The 17,492-nt window shown below is 53.3% G+C and overlaps 1 protein-coding gene across 4 annotated transcripts; it reads right to left on the reverse strand.

Moving 5' to 3' along the window:
* Positions 1-2,193: 2,193 nt before the first annotated feature.
* ASL (argininosuccinate lyase) lies at positions 2,194-12,576 on the reverse strand. 4 transcript variants are annotated; one of them, XM_044915123.1, is made up of 17 exons: positions 12,557-12,576; positions 12,287-12,341; positions 8,649-8,843; positions 8,325-8,408; positions 8,026-8,082; positions 7,766-7,863; positions 6,190-6,267; positions 6,012-6,089; positions 5,566-5,618; positions 5,171-5,233; positions 4,860-4,974; positions 4,585-4,669; positions 4,413-4,472; positions 4,066-4,149; positions 3,356-3,436; positions 3,109-3,215; positions 2,194-3,000 (listed from the first exon to the last, which is right to left on the reverse strand). In XM_044915123.1, exons 2-17 carry the CDS (start codon positions 12,296-12,298, stop codon positions 2,856-2,858), a joined length of 1,395 nt encoding a protein of 464 aa, XP_044771058.1. In that variant the 5' UTR covers positions 12,299-12,341; positions 12,557-12,576; the 3' UTR covers positions 2,194-2,855. The 4 variants fall into 4 exon arrangements, with proteins under 4 accessions (XP_044771058.1, XP_021556098.1, XP_044771060.1 ...); XM_021700423.1 differs by lacking the exon at positions 12,557-12,576 and having other exon boundaries at positions 12,287-12,554; XM_044915125.1 differs by lacking the exons at positions 6,012-6,089; positions 12,557-12,576 and having other exon boundaries at positions 12,287-12,443.
* Positions 12,577-17,492: the final 4,916 nt, after the last annotated feature.

Genomic DNA, 17,492 nt, shown 5'->3' on the forward strand with positions numbered 1-17,492 from the left:
TGGTTAAGTGTCCAATCTTGATTTCAGCTCAGGTCATGATCTCGGGATCCTGGGATCGAGCCCTGCATAGGACTCTGTGCTCAGTGCAGTCTGCCTGTCCCTCTCCCTCTGCTCCTCATCCCCCCTCCACCCCACTTGTGCTCTGTCTAAAATAAAATCTTTTTAAAAATTAATTGAAGTGCCTCTAAGTGTTATCCAGTGCCTAAACAAGCCCTGTATTCTGGGTTTAGATCATTTGTTTCTTGAGTTTGTATGCATGAACCCTAATCCACACCACAATCACATGAGATTCTCAGATTCATGGATAGAGAGGAATTTTGCCCCAGGATGGATCATACCCAGAGTCTCACTCATACCTAATTTAGATGATTAGATAATGAGATATGGGACTTCTGAGTTGATGAGATTTAGAACTTGCGTTGATGTTTAAGGGGTTAAAACTTTGGGGGGAAATGGGATGGAGTGAAGGTTTGGCACGTGGGATGGACGTTAGTCTTTGAGAGCCAGACAACAGAACATAGTAGACTGAACAATGATTCCCCAATATCATAATCCCCCAAACTTGTGAATATGTTACCTAACATGGTAAAAGGAACTTTGCAGATGTGATTAAGGATCTTGAGATGAAGCGATTATCTTGATTTATCCAGGTGGATCCAGTGTAATCACACGGGTCTTTATAGGAGGGAGGCAGAAAGGTCAGTCAGAGGATGTGACAAAGGAAGCAGAGGGTCAGCGTTAGAGACAGATTTGAAGACATTGTACTGTCTCAAAGATGAAGGAAAGGGCCACAAGCCAAGGAATACAGATGGCTTCTAGAAACCGGACAAGGCAAAGAAACAGATTCTCCCAGATGCTTGTTGACACTTGATTTTGTCTCAGTAAAACCCATTTCAGACTCTGACCTCAAGAATTTTAAGATGATCTTTATGTTGTTCTATGGGAAACCAATACAAGGTCATACTGAACTTTGGGGTAAGTAGTCAGTTGGTGGCAGAATAGAAAGAGGAAGGCAAGGGCAGTAACACAACCATGAATGGACAGTCTGGAGAAAAGCTACACAAACTCTTGCTCTCTTTGAGCCAGGAGAGGCTCCTTCCTCTGGTCAGGTTGGAGGGCATATGGCCAGGCTCACAGGTGGGAAGCACTGGGGGCTGATTCCAATTAAGGAGAAACTTTTAATAGGATTGTCTGAAAACAGAGTTCCCACTTAGACTGTGGTGCACCCTACTGATGGAGGTGTAGGGCAGGACCTGCTCCCTGTGTCAAATGTATTACAGTATGTATTGCAATCATTATTTTAATCCTGTCTGCTGTTCGACGGACATAAATCCCTCCTTCATTTCTGAGACCAGACTCCATACCTTCTCTCAATCAGCACTTTGACTCTAATGTGTACAACCAACATCTGGGGAGTTTGTTAAAATGCAGATTCTGGATCAGATCACGCTGGGGCCCAGGAGAGGTGGTGGTCTGCAGCGACTTTAGGTAACAAGATTCTAGAGACCAATGATCTTCAAACTTGAACGTGCATCAGAATCACCTGAAGGCCTTGCAAAAACAGGTAGCTGGGACCCCACCTGGAATCTGATTTAGTAGGTCTCAGGCCTGAAAGTTTGCATTTTTAAACAAATTCCCAGATGAGGAGGACGAGGGGAAGGAGGAACCACACTTTGAGAGCCAATACTCTAGAACATTCTGTGAGCCATGGCTTTGGCCCTTTTTGGAATGTGGTGTGGTGTGCCCACTGCTGGAGTTTGGGCTGTTTAGTTTATAAAGTGTTTCTTTTTTTTTTTTTAAAGATTTTATTTATTTATTTGAGAGACAGAGAATGAGAGAGAGCACATGAGAGGGGGGAGGGTCAGAGGGAGAAGCAGACTCCCCGCAGAGCAGGGAGCCCGATGCGGGACTCAATCCCGGGACTCCAGGATCATGATCTGAGCCGAAGGCAGTCGCTTAACCAACTGAGCCACCCAGGCGCCCCTACAAAGTGTTTCCATTGCTCCCAAGAAACATTTGGGAGGGGTTATTCATTCTTCCTTGAGTTTAACTTTGTTGTTAATAAAACATAAATTTCAGACATTTCTTATCAGGATTTTGGTGACTTCTGTGTAGAAGAGGCCTCCGCTGGTTCTGGGGACTCACTGCTCTTGAACATTTACTGTGTGCCAGGCCTGGCCCCAGGCCCTTTGTAGACTAAATGTAAGTCCTTGACTGCAACAGGGGGCAGGTCCCCCCAGGCACTCCTGTCTGTGGCCCTCACCTCATGGTCCGTGCTGGGACCACATGGCAGTACATTACTCTCTAGGGTGAAGGAGACATCTTTGCATGTGTATGAAGTTCACCTAGATGCCTGGCATCCCACGCTAGCTGGATGACTGACTTTACCACCAAATATGCCATTCCCCGCACGAGGGCCCAGGACACCGTGTCACGGTGCCTGATTGTTCAGGGAAGGGTGGGTTAAGCAAGGGGAGAATGTGAGCAGGCGAGCCTAGAGGACGCTGGAAGGAAGGATAATGAACAGGGACTGACTGAGTTAACCAAGCCCATCAGGGGCCATCAAGGCTCCAAGGAGGCCAGTCCTCCCAGGATGCTCTGGGCCGGTTACTGTGCCTCCTACAGTGAAGGGTGTGGGGCCTGAGCAGGGCGGAGGCTCTAATGAAGGCAAGCCCCTCTCCTTCCCCATCCATGACTCCTGCCACCCTTGTCCGTTTTCTCTGCTTCCTTGATGGCCCCCACTGCTCACTCAACAGGCCCCTGAAAGCCCACCGCTGAGGGAGTCAGGCTGGGCAGGAAACAGGCAGCGGCCTCCTCTTGGGCCTGCTTTCTTTGGGCGCGGGGTGGGGAGGGCTCTAGGCCTGCTGGGCCCGCAGCAGGGCCCGCACCTGGCCGATCTGCCAGTCGACACTGGAGCTCGCCGTGCCACCCAGGGCGGCGTACTGCTCCACGCTGTGGCCGTAGTCCCACACGTGGCTCACGTCCCCCGAGAACAGGGGGCTGGGGGAGAGAGGAGGAGGTGGGCCAGGGCCCAGCGGGGCCCCCAGGGGCCTCAGGGGCCCAGGCTCACCTCCTGGGAGGCAGCAGAGGGAGGGGAGGGGGCCGCACCTGATGGTCTGTAGCTCCTTCAGCGACAGCTGGTTGAGGGGGACCCCCTTGGTCTCGGCCATGAACACAGCTTTCCCGGAGGCCTCATGGGCCTGGCGGAACGGCATCTGAGGCAGCCAGGCACGGGCGGCACCGACTCGGTCTTCCTCTGACCCCTGTTCAGCCCAGGCCCTCACGCCCCCCCCAACCCTCGGCCTGGGGGACATCCCCATCTCCTCCCGCCTCCCCCCCAGCCACCCACACTTACCCCTTTGCGGACCAGGTAGTAGGCGAGGTCAGTGGCCAGCATGTCAGGACTGAGACCCCGTGCCATGTTGTCACGGTGGATCTGGGGGACACCGGTGGGGGGAGTCGTGAGTCCTGGGGACCCTGGGTGGTGAAGCTGCCAGCCTCAGGCCCAAGGCGTACCCGCCGTTAGCCAGGATGTCCCTGGCCTTGGGCAGAGCCACTCTGACCCAGCCTGTTCTATTCTCTCTGCTTGAGCCATTTGCCATCATCACTGATGATGTTTAGGGGAGCTCCTGGGGTTGCCAGCACTTTTTCTCAGGGTCCCCAGCCTTGGTGTGCATCAGAAGCACGGGGTGGTGGCGGGCACTGAGTAAAGACAGCCAAAGCAAGAAACTCCAGGAGCTGATTATTGTTGAAGCTGGCTGTTAGTCCCCCGGGGTTCATTGTGCATTCTCTCAACTGCGCATACCGAAATTTCCCATCATAGATGGTTAAAAAAGAAATCTGGTCAGGACAGTTGATGGGACCCCTAGATTCTAACCCACTTCCATTCTACTGTAGCTCGCACCTTTCGTCTCTTCGCTGGTTCCAGGGGCGGGAGCAAACACCTACCCACCTCCCCCTGCCCCAGATCTTCTGGATGCACCCACCCTCACCTCCTCTCAAGATCACCTCCTGGCATGCCCATCCCAGAGTAGAGGGGCCTGGGGGACAGGACGGGGGGCTTGCCTGTAGTGTAGAGATGACACCTGTGGCCACTTGGAGGACGGCACTCATGGTGTCTGACACTTCAAATACGGCTTCCTTGTCCTCCTGCGAGGCACGCGGCAGGAAGTGAGAGCCCAGCAGCCGTGTCCCCCACTGAGGCATCCCCACTGGCCTCCACTGGGAACACTCAGCACCTCGTACAAGCCACACCAACAGAGAGGAGAGTTCTCAAGGGCAGTCAAGGGCTGGGTGCATAGGATGGGAGGTGGCAATTCTGCGGGGCCCCTGCTTGGATGTGCCAGGGCCCTGAGAAATCGGATGCGGTGTATGTGCAGGTGGGTCCCTCACCCACAGCCCCAGCCTCGCACCTGTAAGTCCTTGTTGTAGGTGCTTGGAAGTCCCTTGAGTGTCATCAGGAGCCCAGCACACTGAGAAAAGAGTGAGACTGAGGAGGCTGGACCTCAGAGCCCATCCTGGAAGTTCCCTCAGGACCCTCCAGGTCAGCCCAAAAGCCTTGCCCCCACTCCCTGCCCTGCTCACCCGCCCAAACACTCGGCCCGCCTTGCTCCGGATTAGCTCCAGGCTGTCTGGGTTTTTCTTCTGGGGCATCAGGCTGCTTCCGGTGCTGGGGACAGAGATGCTGGGGCTGAAAGGGCTCCCCTGCCCCTTGGCTGGTCTGCTGGCTGGATCAGGTGAGGTCTAGCAGCATGCAGTCCAGGTGTGCCAGGGGACAGGCAGCGGCGGCGGGGGGAATGGGGAGGAAGGAAGCCATGCTGGTGGGTGCAGAGCTGGGGTAGGGCAGGGCCCAGCCTTACCTGTAGGCATCTGAGAGCTGCACAAAGCTGAATTCCTTGGTGCCATAGAGGATGAGATCCTCAGCCATCCTGCTGAGGTGGGTCATGCACAGCGAAGCCCAAAACAGGAACTCAGCTTGTGGGAGGAAAGGGAGAGCAGGCCTTCTGGTCTCCAGGCCTCTCTTGCTCCCCACTCAGTCTGGAGAAGCCTCAGGTGGACCAGACTTGGGGTGGGAGGGGGCTGGAGAGGAGCCAGGGCTAGAGGGCAAATTAGAGCAGGGTGCAGGGTAATAGCCCTATAGAGGACAAGCGTGCTGGCTCCTAGGACTCACCCACAAAGTCTCGCTCACTGGTGGCATCCATGCTGTTGAGGGTGATGGCCCCAAAGTTCAGTTCTGGAGGAGGGGGAGACAGGGAAGGCAATAGGGCTCAGCTGGAGGGCCAGGAGGGGCTTCCTCTACCCCAAATCAGGTTGCCAGGGAGGAAAGTAGGGAGGGGAAGGAGTGGGGAAGGGTCTCTTGTACAGGTCCCAGGAAGGAAGCAGGAGCTCTGAGTGTCCCCAGAGCCATGTACCCCTGCCACCAGCCTTCTCTTGCCCCTCTAGCCTCAGTGTCCATAGGTAATAAATGAGGGTTTCAACCAGACCCCTGCCCCCTCCTAGTGGGTGTCTGTGGGGCCTGGCAGGCACTGAGGGGGACCTCCACGGGGGAGGGGCAGGGCACCTCACCTTCTCGGAGCAGCTCCCGGTCCACACCCAGAGGGTTGCCTGCGATGGCCCCACTGCAGGAAGAGGGGGGCCCAGGTGAGCAGGGCTCCTGGCACAGACACACGTGCACACCAGCGCCAAGTGCTGACTGTCAGGGCGGCCGCCCAGGTAGCGTAGCTGACGGAACACTTGTCCCCATGGAGTGGCAACGGCAGGCTGAGGGCAACTGGCTGGCGGGCTGGGACCTCCCTGGAGAGCTCTGGCCCTGCTCTGGTGACCCCCATCTTAGAGAGAGCCGCGGGTCCAAGCAGGGCTCCCTCCCTTTCGGAGAGGCCAGTTACCTGGCTGGCTGTCCTCCTCTGTCCTTGCTAGCGCCTCCTCTTCTGATGATCCCCGAGGACCATGCTAGCAATGTGGTACAACCCCTACCCCCAACTAGGCCCTCAGAACACTGGGGCCTTACTCACCTCCCCAGGGGCAGGACGTTGACCCGCTTCTGGACCTCCAACAGCCTCTCAGAGTCTCTGGTCAGCGCCACAGCATGGCTGCAGGCAGGCGGGGGGCAGGAGGTCAGGGCATCCTGGGGCCCTCCCTTCCGTCACAGCCCCTCCATAGTACCCCTGCCCTATGTCCCACCCCACTCACCTCAGGATCCAGTGGCTCCAGCGGATGGGCTGAGCCCTCTGCAGGTGCGTATACCCTGGGAAGAGGACATCACGTTCCCTGCGGGGTGGGGGGTGGGGGAGAGAATAGGGGCAGGGGCCTGAGGGGCTCAGCAGGTTCAGGCAAGGGCTGCCTGTGTCACCCCGTATCCTGCAGGCCTGAGCCCCAACAGGGAAAAGCAGGGCCAGCCTTCCAAGGATCTGCCTGCACAAGAAACCAAGTGATCTCCTGGGGACAAACACATCATAAAGGAGGAGCCCAGAAGTGGGGCAGTGTGACCCAAGGACTGGGCCAGTGCCGTGGAGCCTCTCGGAGTAGGATTGGGGCTGGGACCAAACGGGATTAAGTCCTCAGCTCTGAGCAGAGGTGAGAGCAAAGGAGGGCACACAGAGTGGGTACTACCTGGCAGGGGGAGTCGCATTTGTGAGCACTTGAGAAGCTCCCAAGGACCTCGGAAGAGCAGGGGGCTCTTTAAAGTAGGCAAGGCAGAGGCAGAGGTGCTGTAGGGGATGGTTTGGGTTTGGTTGTTTTTTTTTTAAATAAATAGCTTTACTGAGATACAATTCACCTAGCGTTCACCCATTTAGACTGTACACTTTAAAAAAAAAAATTTTTTTTTTTAAGAGTTTATTTATTTGCGAGAGAGAGAATGAGAGACAGAGAGCATTAGAGGGAGGAGGGTTGGGAGGGTCAGAGGGAGAAGCAGACTCCTCGCTGAGCAAGGAGCCCGATGCGGGACTCGATCCTGGGACTCCAGGATCATGACCTGAGCCGAAGGCAGCCGCTTAACCAACTGAGCCACCCAGGCGCCCTAGACCGTACACTTTAGTGTATATCCATCAGTTTTAGAACATTTTCATCCCCCCAGAGAAGACACCTTTTACTCATTAGCAGTCACTCCCTGTTTCTCCCCAGCACCCCCAGGGTGACTGACAGTTCTTATGACCTCGTTTTCCCCCAGGTGGTAAGGTCGGTGAAAAAGAGGTCACAGGGAGCTGGGGAAGAGGAAGGGTCAACCCTGTCTGTGACACCAGATCGGGACTTCTTGGCAGCAAATCGGCCAGGTCTGCAAAGAGCAAAGCCAACCCCAAAGACGTGAGGTCACAGGAGCCAAAACTTGGGATAAGGCCAGCGGGAGCAGCTTTGGCTGTCCTGTGTCCGTGCTGGGTGGGGACCGGGGGGTGGGATGGTGGGCAGGGGGCACAGGCAGGCCAAGGGTGACCCGGGCTGCCCCCAGCACAGGCGGCCCCTTTCCTCAGGCTTCGGGGCATCTGCCTAGTGCCTCAGCCTTGTACTTATGAAGCCTCAGAGGGTGAGCTCGCCCTGCCTGCTGAGCTCGGCGGGCCTGGCGGTAGGAAACACGGCAGGAAGTGCCCCCATGCCTGGCTGCTTTGCCTCACTTGGTTCCAGGACGCCCCCGAACCCCAGGGCCTGGCTCCCCGACCTCCTTCACCCTTGCCACCTAGATCTGGCACTCACGCTGCCTGTCTTAGGGGACAGCAGACCCTGGCTGCCCTCATGCCCCCCTCTGCCACCTGGGGGTCCATGGGAGACTCACGCCTCTGCCCGGTCCACCATAGTTCTGATGAGCTCCCGGAGGAGGGCAGAAAGTTTAGAGCAGTTCTGTCGCATCCACAGCCTGAGATCTGTGACCACCTGTGGGGAGGAGAATGTGGCACTCAGGGAGAGAGATGTGTTGCTTCGCTGGGGAGCCAGGACCACCGCCGAGCCCTAAATCTGCCACCTGGGCTCCCCAAGATCGGGAATGCACAGGGCCTGGGGGTGCAGTGGGGCGGGGACCGTAGGAGCTGGCGGCACCTGGTCATTCCGACTTCGGCCTGTGTGCAGCTTCCCAGCAGTCTCACCGATGAGCTCCTGGGGGTGGAGGGAAGCATGGGGTCAGGGTCTGCCTGCTTGTAGCCCATTGGGGCAGCTCAGGCAGGGCCTGGTTCCTCCCAGCCCTGTCACTTTCCCTCCCTACTCCTGGTCCCTGCCTTCTCTGTGGAGGCCACCTCACTCTGCCAGTGAGGAAGGGAACAGAATGATGGCGTTTATGCTCCAAGTGGCCAAGGGTGAGGTGGAGAGGGGAGGCCAGGTGGACAGGTGGGGGGTCATACCTTCAGACGCCGCTCGTTGGCTGTGTGAATATCTTCATCGTTGGGGTTTAGTTTGAAGGTGCCCTGAGCCCACTCCTCAGCCACCTGTAGCAGATGGCGACAACCCCAGGGGTCAGGGGTCAGCCGTCCACAGCCAAACCGGTCCCCGGTCCCACCCCAACCCTGAACACTGACTGTCTCTGTATAAGAGCTGAGTCCTACGGGTGTGCCACAAGAAGGGTGAGTGCTCCACAGGGGGGTGCGGTCCCCACCCCCAAGGGACTTGGTAGGAGCCTGGGACCACAGGGAGGGGCTCTAGAGTGGGCCTTAGGATGTAGAGAATACCTTGTCCAGTCCATGGAGTATCTGGTCCATCTCAGCCTTGGTGAGGAGCCCCGCCTTCTCCAGGCCCCGGCTGTAGGCCTTGCTGCCCTGCACATCCACCTCCCACAGGTGCCGGTCGTAGGCAATGGATGAGTTGAACTTCTCCATGATGGGGTCCACTGCGCCCACAAACCGGCCACCCCACAGCTTCCCACTCTGGCCAGGAGAGCAGGAGCAATTAATCTCCTCCCCACCCTTGAGAACAGTGCCTCTCACAAAGGGCCCACAGGAGAGTTATCCAGTCTGATGGCAGTGGGAACCAGCAGGCAGGATTATTTCACTGGACAGATAAGGAAACTGAGGCTCAGAGAGGATCGGGAACTTGCCTGAAGTCACTCAGGGAGTCAGTGTGGGAATGTGGCTGAAGTTAGGGTTCTTTCCCACACTGTGACACTTCTCTAAGAAAATGATGGCACCCCTGAGACTACAGCAGAACTTCTGGGACCTTTCCTGCTACTGACCAACAGGAGAAGTCACTCTGGAATCCAGAGTTTCAATCCAGCTCTGATATTCCAACGGTAATGATAATAATCTTGGCTCACACATGTCGCATTCTTGTGTGCCAGGCACAATTGTAATTGCTTGGCACGCACCAACAGACCCTCTCTGAAGCAGGTACCAATTCTATCCCGCTACCGAGAGGGGAAAACCAAGGCACAGAGCCCTTGCTGGGAGGTAGAGCCAGGGCTGCAGCCCAGCTATCTGAAGCAGGGTCCGCACTCTAAACCTCATGTTCCGCCAGGGCCTCTCTGCTGGCTCTGGTATCCTGAACTATTGCAGCAGGGACAGGCAAGGAAGCACCTGAGGGGCCCCATCAGGCTCCGGCGGCCTGCATTTCTCTCCCATAGCTTGGGGCAGGGCCTAAGATCCCAACCTCTACCACTCCTTTGGAGAATGCCTCTGGCGCATCTGTTATCATTGGCCTTCTAGAAGGTCACTAGCTGACCCTCTGCCTCCCAGGAGCCAAGGGCAGAGGGGTGGGACAGAGACACCTCTGTTTTGAAAGAGTACAGAGGCCAGAGCATGTGACAGATGGGGGAGGGGTACAGAACACATGGGGCTCAGTCCTAGCTCCCAGAATGCCAAGGATTAGGAGAGTGTTCCCTGGGTGAAGGTAGGCACTTTACTTCACTGCCAACTTTCCTGTGGAGGAGAGTTTATAATGGCTGCTGGGGACATATGTCCTCCTCTGTCACCCTGCAATGTCCCAGACCTCTCCTAGCCACCTGATTGTGGGCATAGTACATAACCTCTCTAAACTGCAGGGTTACCCCTCTTTAAGGACAATAGTAGTACCTATCTGCTAGAGTTGTTAGGAGCATTCAATTAGGTAAAATTTCTAAATGCATACTTTGCACGGTGCAGGGCACTCAGTAAATTCTCTTAGTAAGGGAGGGGCCGAGGGCTGCCCGAGGCAGGGGGTGCCTTAGCGCAGGTCCTGGTTCCTGTGCGCCCCGTGGGGGCCTCCCCTGCGCTCAGGCCCCAGGCTGTGAACTGACCCCTCATCACCCAGCAGCCTTGGCTGTCTGAGGACTCTGCCCTGCAGAAGCAGCCTCCACCCCCCTCAACCTTTTGAGCTAGATCCGCCCCTTACCCGCCAAGCCTAGCTCTCCGGCAAAGCACCACATGGCTCCCTTTCCTGACTGCTGGGGCCGCAGGCCCAGGGCCAGCCAGTGCCAGTCAGGATTGGGAGCCAGCCGGCCCCTCAGCCAGGAACCTGGCACTGCCTCCTCCGGCAGGCCCTGGACCCCCTGCCCAGGTTGTTAGTAATAACAACTACTTAACAAGTGGAGCTTCAGCCAAACCAATTAGCACCAACCCACAGGACGGCCTGGGGCAAGCAGAAGGCACCTGATGCTCTGGTCTCCTGAAGGCAGCCCACTCTGCATTGGGGCCAAGCTCCCACCCCATTGGCAGGCTTAAAAAAGACCCGAGAAAGAGGGGACCTGGGTGGCTCAGTCCGTTGAGTGTCCGGCTCTTGGTTTCCGCTCAGTTCAAAGTCCTGAGATAGAGCTGCTCTGCTGGGCTCCCCGCTCCGTGGGGAGTCTGCTTGAGATTCTTTCTCCCTCTCCCTGCCCCTTGTCCCGCCGCCACCCCCCCCCCCACAAGCTCTCAATTTCTCTCTCAAATAAATAAATAAATAAAATCTTTTTTAAAAAAAGATCCCAGAAGGATGTCAGAATGAGGCGCTACCATTTGGGCTCTGAAGAGAGGGGGAAGCCCAATGTGGCGGAAAGGGCACCCCTCTAACCTAGGGCACATCTGGGCCAGAATGATACCTTTGGGGCAAGGAGCACTGGTTTGGGCTGGGATGAATGAGCAACAGCCAGTTTAGAAAGTACAAGGGAAATAACGTTGTTGTTACCTTTGGTATCATTAGCCACCATTTTTATTTTTTGAAAGATTGATGGAGCACAGAGCCTGATGCGGGGCTCGATCCCAGGACCCTGGGATCATGACCTGAGCGGAAGGCAGACACCTAACGACTACGCCACCCAGGCCTAGCCACCATTTATTGAGCACTTACTACATAGTAGGACAGCTCGGCCCTGTGCTAGGCATTCTACATATGCTTTTACACCCTCCTGTGAGTTGGGCACTGTTACCCTGGGAGTTCGAGAGACTGCTTCAGAAACCAACTCTGTTTGCCTCCAAAGTCCAAGCCCTGTCGTCCCCCACTACACCATGATCCAGAAACTAGCAGGGCAGGCATTCTTACCCAGTTTATTCAGATGAACAAACAGGTCCAGAGAGAAGAAGTGCCTTGCTAGCTAATGAGGACCAAAAAGGACTGGAACCCAGACCTCCTGCTTCCCAGGCCACAGGTTCCCTTCACTGGCATCAAGCAAACAGCCCCTTTTACCTGAAAGCTTCAAAGCAATGACCTCATGATCCAGTACCTTACAGAAGGAGGCAGAGATCTATTATTAGCCCCATTTGCCAGATAATTCAACTGAGGCCCCAGAAAAGACACTTGTGCCTACTCAGTGGTAAGGAAGAGAACCCAGGAGCCCTCTGGCTCTAAGGAAGAGAGGCCAGTGAGACAGGAAGCCACCAGACACTGGGGCCACTAGGGCCCCAGGGCATGGTCCCCTACGTCCTGGTTCTTTCCACAAGCCAGAGTCATGTGGCCTCTTCTACACAGGGACAAGGGCTACAGCAAGAGAAGGGGCGCAGGGTGGGGACTAACAGGAAGGGCATCGGGGAAGAAGGAATGAAGAGGCGAGGGAGCTGAATGAGTGGGCAGCTCCTTTCCTGCCCCCTTGCTGGGAGCACTATCAGGTCAGATCAGGGCCACCTTCCCTAGCCTTGTGGGCTGGTAAGTGCCACACAGGCCCCCAGGGAGCGGGAAAGGGGAGAGAGCAGACGGTGATGCGGCCACCGGGAAGGCCTGGCACAGGTCTCTCCCAGGCCCTGGCAGGTGCACCAGGAGGTACCCATCGCCTGGAGCCAGCGAAGACGATTACCAGGAGGGTGGCCGGCGGCAGGTCTGGCACGGGGAGATCCCGTGCGCAGGTCACGGCCCTGGCTGGCTCCCAGAGTGCCCCTCCCCCTCGTTTGGACACTCGGAGGACCTGCGTCCCCGAGGTCCCACTCACCTCCGATGCCATGTTGGGCGGTTCGTCGTCGTCCAGGAGCCTCGGTGGTCCGGGTCTGGAAGACAAGCCGGGATTGACAACCTCCTCGGCCCCCGGACGGGGTCCCCCGGGCGGAGCGGGCTCGGGGCTCCGTGCTTCGGGACTGCGCTTGGCCCAGAGCAGCCTGTAGGGAGGCGGACGTGGGCAGCGCCCAGCGCGCGCCACGGTCGTCGGCGTCCTCAGCTCCGCCCGCCGCGCGCGTCCCGCCCGTCCCGCCTGTCGGGCACTCACCACCTCCTGGCCGCGCCGTCTCCCCTGGCCAGCCACCTGGCGGGGCTTTTCTGGCCGCGCGAACGCCAGCAGCGGCCCGGCCCTGTGCCCGCCTCCTGGCGGCGGCCGCACCAATCCCAGGCGGCCTGGAGGGGTGGGCGTTGCTTGTGCCCTCCAACCCCGGCTGTGGGCGGAGCCGTTTCGGGAGCGGCTTTGGGTCGAGCGGCCCCAGGGAGGGGGTAGGGGCTGTGAGGGTGGTGCCTGAGCGACAGCGCGGAAGGCAACAAACTGTGCAGGGCACTGGAAACACCCGGCCAGGCCGGGCGGGCTCACAAGATACAAAAGGTGAAAAGGCATGCCCGATCATTCATTCATTCATTCATTCATTCATTCAACAAAAGGTAGGCGGCACCTCCTTTGTGCCAGGTAGAGTTGGACACTGAAGAAAAAGAAATGAGCATAAGAAATGATAACCTGCCTCAAGAAGCCCTGGCAAGGCGTGGACAGGTTTCGGGGAGCCCTGATGGCAGCATGGAGGCCGGCGCGTATTTGGGGTACTCAGGGAAGATTTCCTTGATGTGATTAACTATTCAACAAAAATGAGAAGCTGGGTTCTAGACAGCGGTGGTACAGCATCCAACTTGTGCCCTGAAGGGGCTTCTGAAGAGATGTCCCCGAAGATGAGAGGGAGTTAGCTCTGCAAAGAAGAGGGTTAGAATTTTCCCTGCAAAGGGAGTAGCCTGGGCAAAGTCCTGGAGGCCAGAACGTTAATGGCCTGCTGGGAGAACAGGAACCTGTTAGAGTGGCTGTAACAAAAGGACAGGAGTAGGGTGGGCAGGAGTGGTGGGAAGTAGTTTCAGGCATACAAAGGGCTTTGAATGTCAAGGGAGAGAGTTTGGTCTTGGCCCTGTAGATCATAGTGACCAACAGACTGGAATTACTTGCAGTTCCTAGAGTGTATCAGGCTATTTCAAGTCTCCTTAAATGCTCTTTCCTGTGCTTGGAATGCCTTTCCTTCACTGTCTGTCTCACTGTTCCCATTTGTCCATCAGTATTCTAGCCAAGCATCATCAATATTGGGGAGACTCCCAGCTGACCAGGTGTCCAGCTCTGGGCTCCCATTGGATCCTATAGGAGCACCTAGTAGTCTTTCCCTGAATTGAGAGCACTGTAGTTGTAGCTTCAGGTCCTCTCCCCTACCCAGGCCTCATCTGCATTATCTCCATGACTCCCAGCCCTTTCTTGTCTTCTCCCCCAGAAGCCCCAGAACTGGGCTACATCAGGCCACAGGTAGACAGAGATGGGGAAGCCCATGAAACCAGCTGTGAGCCATGTGGTCCTCTAAACTGAGAGCTGTGGCAAGTCCCTGGGATCTACTTGCTAGGGTCTGAAGCCTGACATCCCTTCCCGCGTCGCCAAGGGTGAGAACCAGTGGTACTCTGCAAACATGAGTTCACATCCCTGAATATCCAGCAACCCTCTGGCGAATGAGTTGAGGCTGGAAAGAGAGTCAGGGAAGATGTTTGAGAGCAGGGCTATAACCAGGATGCATAACACCGGTAGGACTGTAAATACAACACCTAACACAGTGGTTCACCAGGTGCTAGACAGTGTTAAAGCCTTTACGTGATTGATCTTATTTCATCTTCACAACAGTCCTGCTTACAGATGGAGAGATTGAGTCTGCAAAGGGTTAGAGGTTAGTGGACGTGCCCATGGGCAACCAGTTAGAAGGAGACAGTTGGCTGACCACACTGTACCACATGACAGAAGAGAGACTGTCACCTCAGATTTGCTTGCAGCAAATAGCAAAGTTGTTCTGTGTGAAGGCTCCTGCAGGGTTGGGGAAGGGAACTCAGGAGAAGGAAGAAGACGAAGAGGCAGCATGAAGGTTTATGAAGAAAAAAAACAAACACAGACAAATCAAAAGAATCTGCAGTTAAGGCCCTGGCAGTAGACACTAAAGTGGGTATGGCCCTTGATCTTAAGGAAATGTCCTTGGCATTAAAGGCTCATGGAAGCACAGTAACCAAGTTCTCTCTGAAAAAGCTGATGATGTCCCTGAGCAAAACATCAGGGAGGCTGAGAGAGGTTTGGAGAAGGGTTCCTGCCAGTGGCCAGTCTGTTACCAGCACAGGTAAGATGGATAGGAAGGACAGGTCCTCTCAAACCACCAGAGGCCTGAAGGGTGACTATCTCAGGCCTTCAAGAGGCAACACTCAGTCCATTCAATAGCCTAGCCACTCTTGCCCCAAGTAGGAGGTTTAGGTGGACCCTTAGTTTGGCATGGGAGCATGACTGGAAGGAAACCTGGCTCTTGGGCCATTGTGGAAAGCAGTTACAAGTGCCTCATTCTTAGGGACCTCTTTGATGACCGTCAGACCCAGTTCCCCTTCAGAATGACAAGGTGTGGCTGCTGGGGTTTGGGGACTGGGTGAATCCATTCCCAGGGAATTGCTAGTGTTGTCTGAATCCTATAATGCAAAAGAAATGGTGGCTGAGATTGGATCAAATTCTCAAGGCTTATTAAATGACAGGTGCACAAATTCACAGCCAGGAGACCCAGACTATAAGAAAAGCTAAAGAAGTTCTTCATTCTGAGGGGAAATGAAATAAGATAAGAGCCTGGGTCTACAAGAAGGAATAAGAAGCCCTGGAAAAGGCAACTATACATTGAAGACTATTCTCTCTTCTTAATTTCCTTAAAGACAAATGACTAGGGGCACCTAGCTGGCTCAGTCAGTAGAGCATGTGACTCTTGATCTCAAGGTTGTTGGTTTGAGCTCTACATTGGGTGTAGAGATTGCTTAAAAATAAAATCTTAAAAAATAAAGACAAATGACTAAACTAAAAATAATAACAATGTGTTGTTAGCTTTATAGCAAAGTAGAAGAGGATATGAATGGAATTATACTGTTGTAAGGTGGTTATGTTATACATGAAGAGGTATACTAATATTAATTCAGAGCAAACTGGGATAAGTTAAGGATTCATATTGTAATCCTTAGAGCAACCACCAAAAAAAGGTACATCTAAAAACCCAATAGATGAGATAAAATGGAATATTAAAATATTCTTGATCCAAGGAAGTCAAGAATAAAGGACACAAGTACAGATAGAAAAAAAATTATAGATTTAAACAACTGTATCAATAATTACATTAAGCATAAATGGGTTAAACACTTCAACTGAAGGCAGAGATTGTCAGAAGGCATTTAAAAAGTTAAGATCCAACTACATGCTGCCTGCAAAAAATTCACTTAAAACATAAAGACACAGACAAGTTAAAAGTAAAGGGATGGAAAAGATATACCATGTAAGCATAATCATAAGAAATCTGGAATGGCTGTTTTCATATCAGACAAAGTAAACTTTAAGACAAGAAATATTACCAGAGATAAAGAGGAGCATTATATAATGATAAAAGGGTCAATCAATCATTAAGTGCTAACAATCCCAAATGAGTATGCTCCTAATAACACAGCTTCAAATTATATGAAGCAAAGATTAACAGAACTAAAGGAATAAATAAATAGCTCCAAAATTATAATAGGAGATTTTTAACATCCCTCTCTCTGTAATTGGACAGAACCAGTATACAAAAAATCAGGAAAGATTTGGATGATCTAAACAAAATTACCAACCAACATGACCTAATTGATCTTTATAGAACATGGTACCCAAAAATGGCAAAACAAATGATTGGTGCCCTTTGCAAGCAGCAGAATGATGATAATAATTTTTGTATGTAAAAACGACCTTTAAAAATATATTTCAATATAGGGGCACCTGGGTGGCTCAGTTGGTTAAGTGCCTGCCTTCAGCTCAGGTCATGATCCCAGGGTCCTGGGTTTAAGCCCTGTGTTGTCTGGGGAAGTCTGCTTCTCCCTCTCCCTCTGCCCCTCGGCCCCCACCTCCACCCCGGCTCATGCTCTCTGTCAAATAAATAAATAAAATCTTAATATATAATATATTAATACATATTTCAGTATAAATATATACCATGGGATATAACTCAACATATAAAAATAAATGAACTATTGATATATGCCATGACTTTGCTGAATCTCCAGGAAATTATGCTCAGTGGGAAAAGAAAGCCAATCTCAAAAGGTTATACATTGTATCATTCTACTGATACAACATTTTTGAAATGAAAAAAATTTAGAAATGGAGGACAGAGTAGTGGTTGCCAGGGGTTAGGGATGGTGGGGAGAAATGGTTATATAAGGGCAACATGAGGAATCACTGTGTTGTTGGAACTGTTCAGTATCTTGACTTTGTGATGGGTACACGAGACTACACAGGTGATTACATTGTGTAGAACTTAACACAAATATAGACACACACATAAAAAGAATACAAGTAAAATAGGGAAATCTGAATAAGATCATTAGATTGTATCAATGTCAAAATCCTGGTTGTGACATACCGTAATTTTGCAAAATGTTACCACTGGAGGAAACTGAGGAGAGTGTAAAGGGATGTCTCTGATCATTTCTTTCTTTTTTTTTTTTTTTAAGATTTATTAGGGGCAGAAGGAGAAAGAGAACCCTGAAGCAGAATCCCTGCTGAGTGGGGAGCCTGACACAGGGCTTGATGGCAGGACCCTGAGATCATGACCTAAGCTGAAACCAAGAGCCAGGCACCCAATCAATTGAACCACCCAGGCGCCCCTCTAAACATTTCTTACAACTGCATGTGAATCTAAAATTATCTCAAGAGGGTCGCTTTGGTGGTTCAGTCAGTTAAGCATCTGCCTTCAGCTCAGGTTATGATCCTAGAGTCCGTGGATCGAGGACCACACCCCCCTCCTTGGGCTCCCTGCTCAGCTGGGAGTCTGCTTCCGCCTCTGCCTCTCCCTCCCCTCACTCCTGCTCTCTCTCAAATAAATAAATAAAGTCTTTTAAAAAATAAATAAAAATAAAATTATCTCAAGAAAAATTTCACTAAAAAT

The sequence above is a fragment of the Neomonachus schauinslandi genome, chromosome 5, assembly GCF_002201575.2.
Source record: "Neomonachus schauinslandi chromosome 5, ASM220157v2, whole genome shotgun sequence".
Lineage (NCBI taxonomy): Eukaryota > Metazoa > Chordata > Mammalia > Carnivora > Phocidae > Neomonachus > Neomonachus schauinslandi.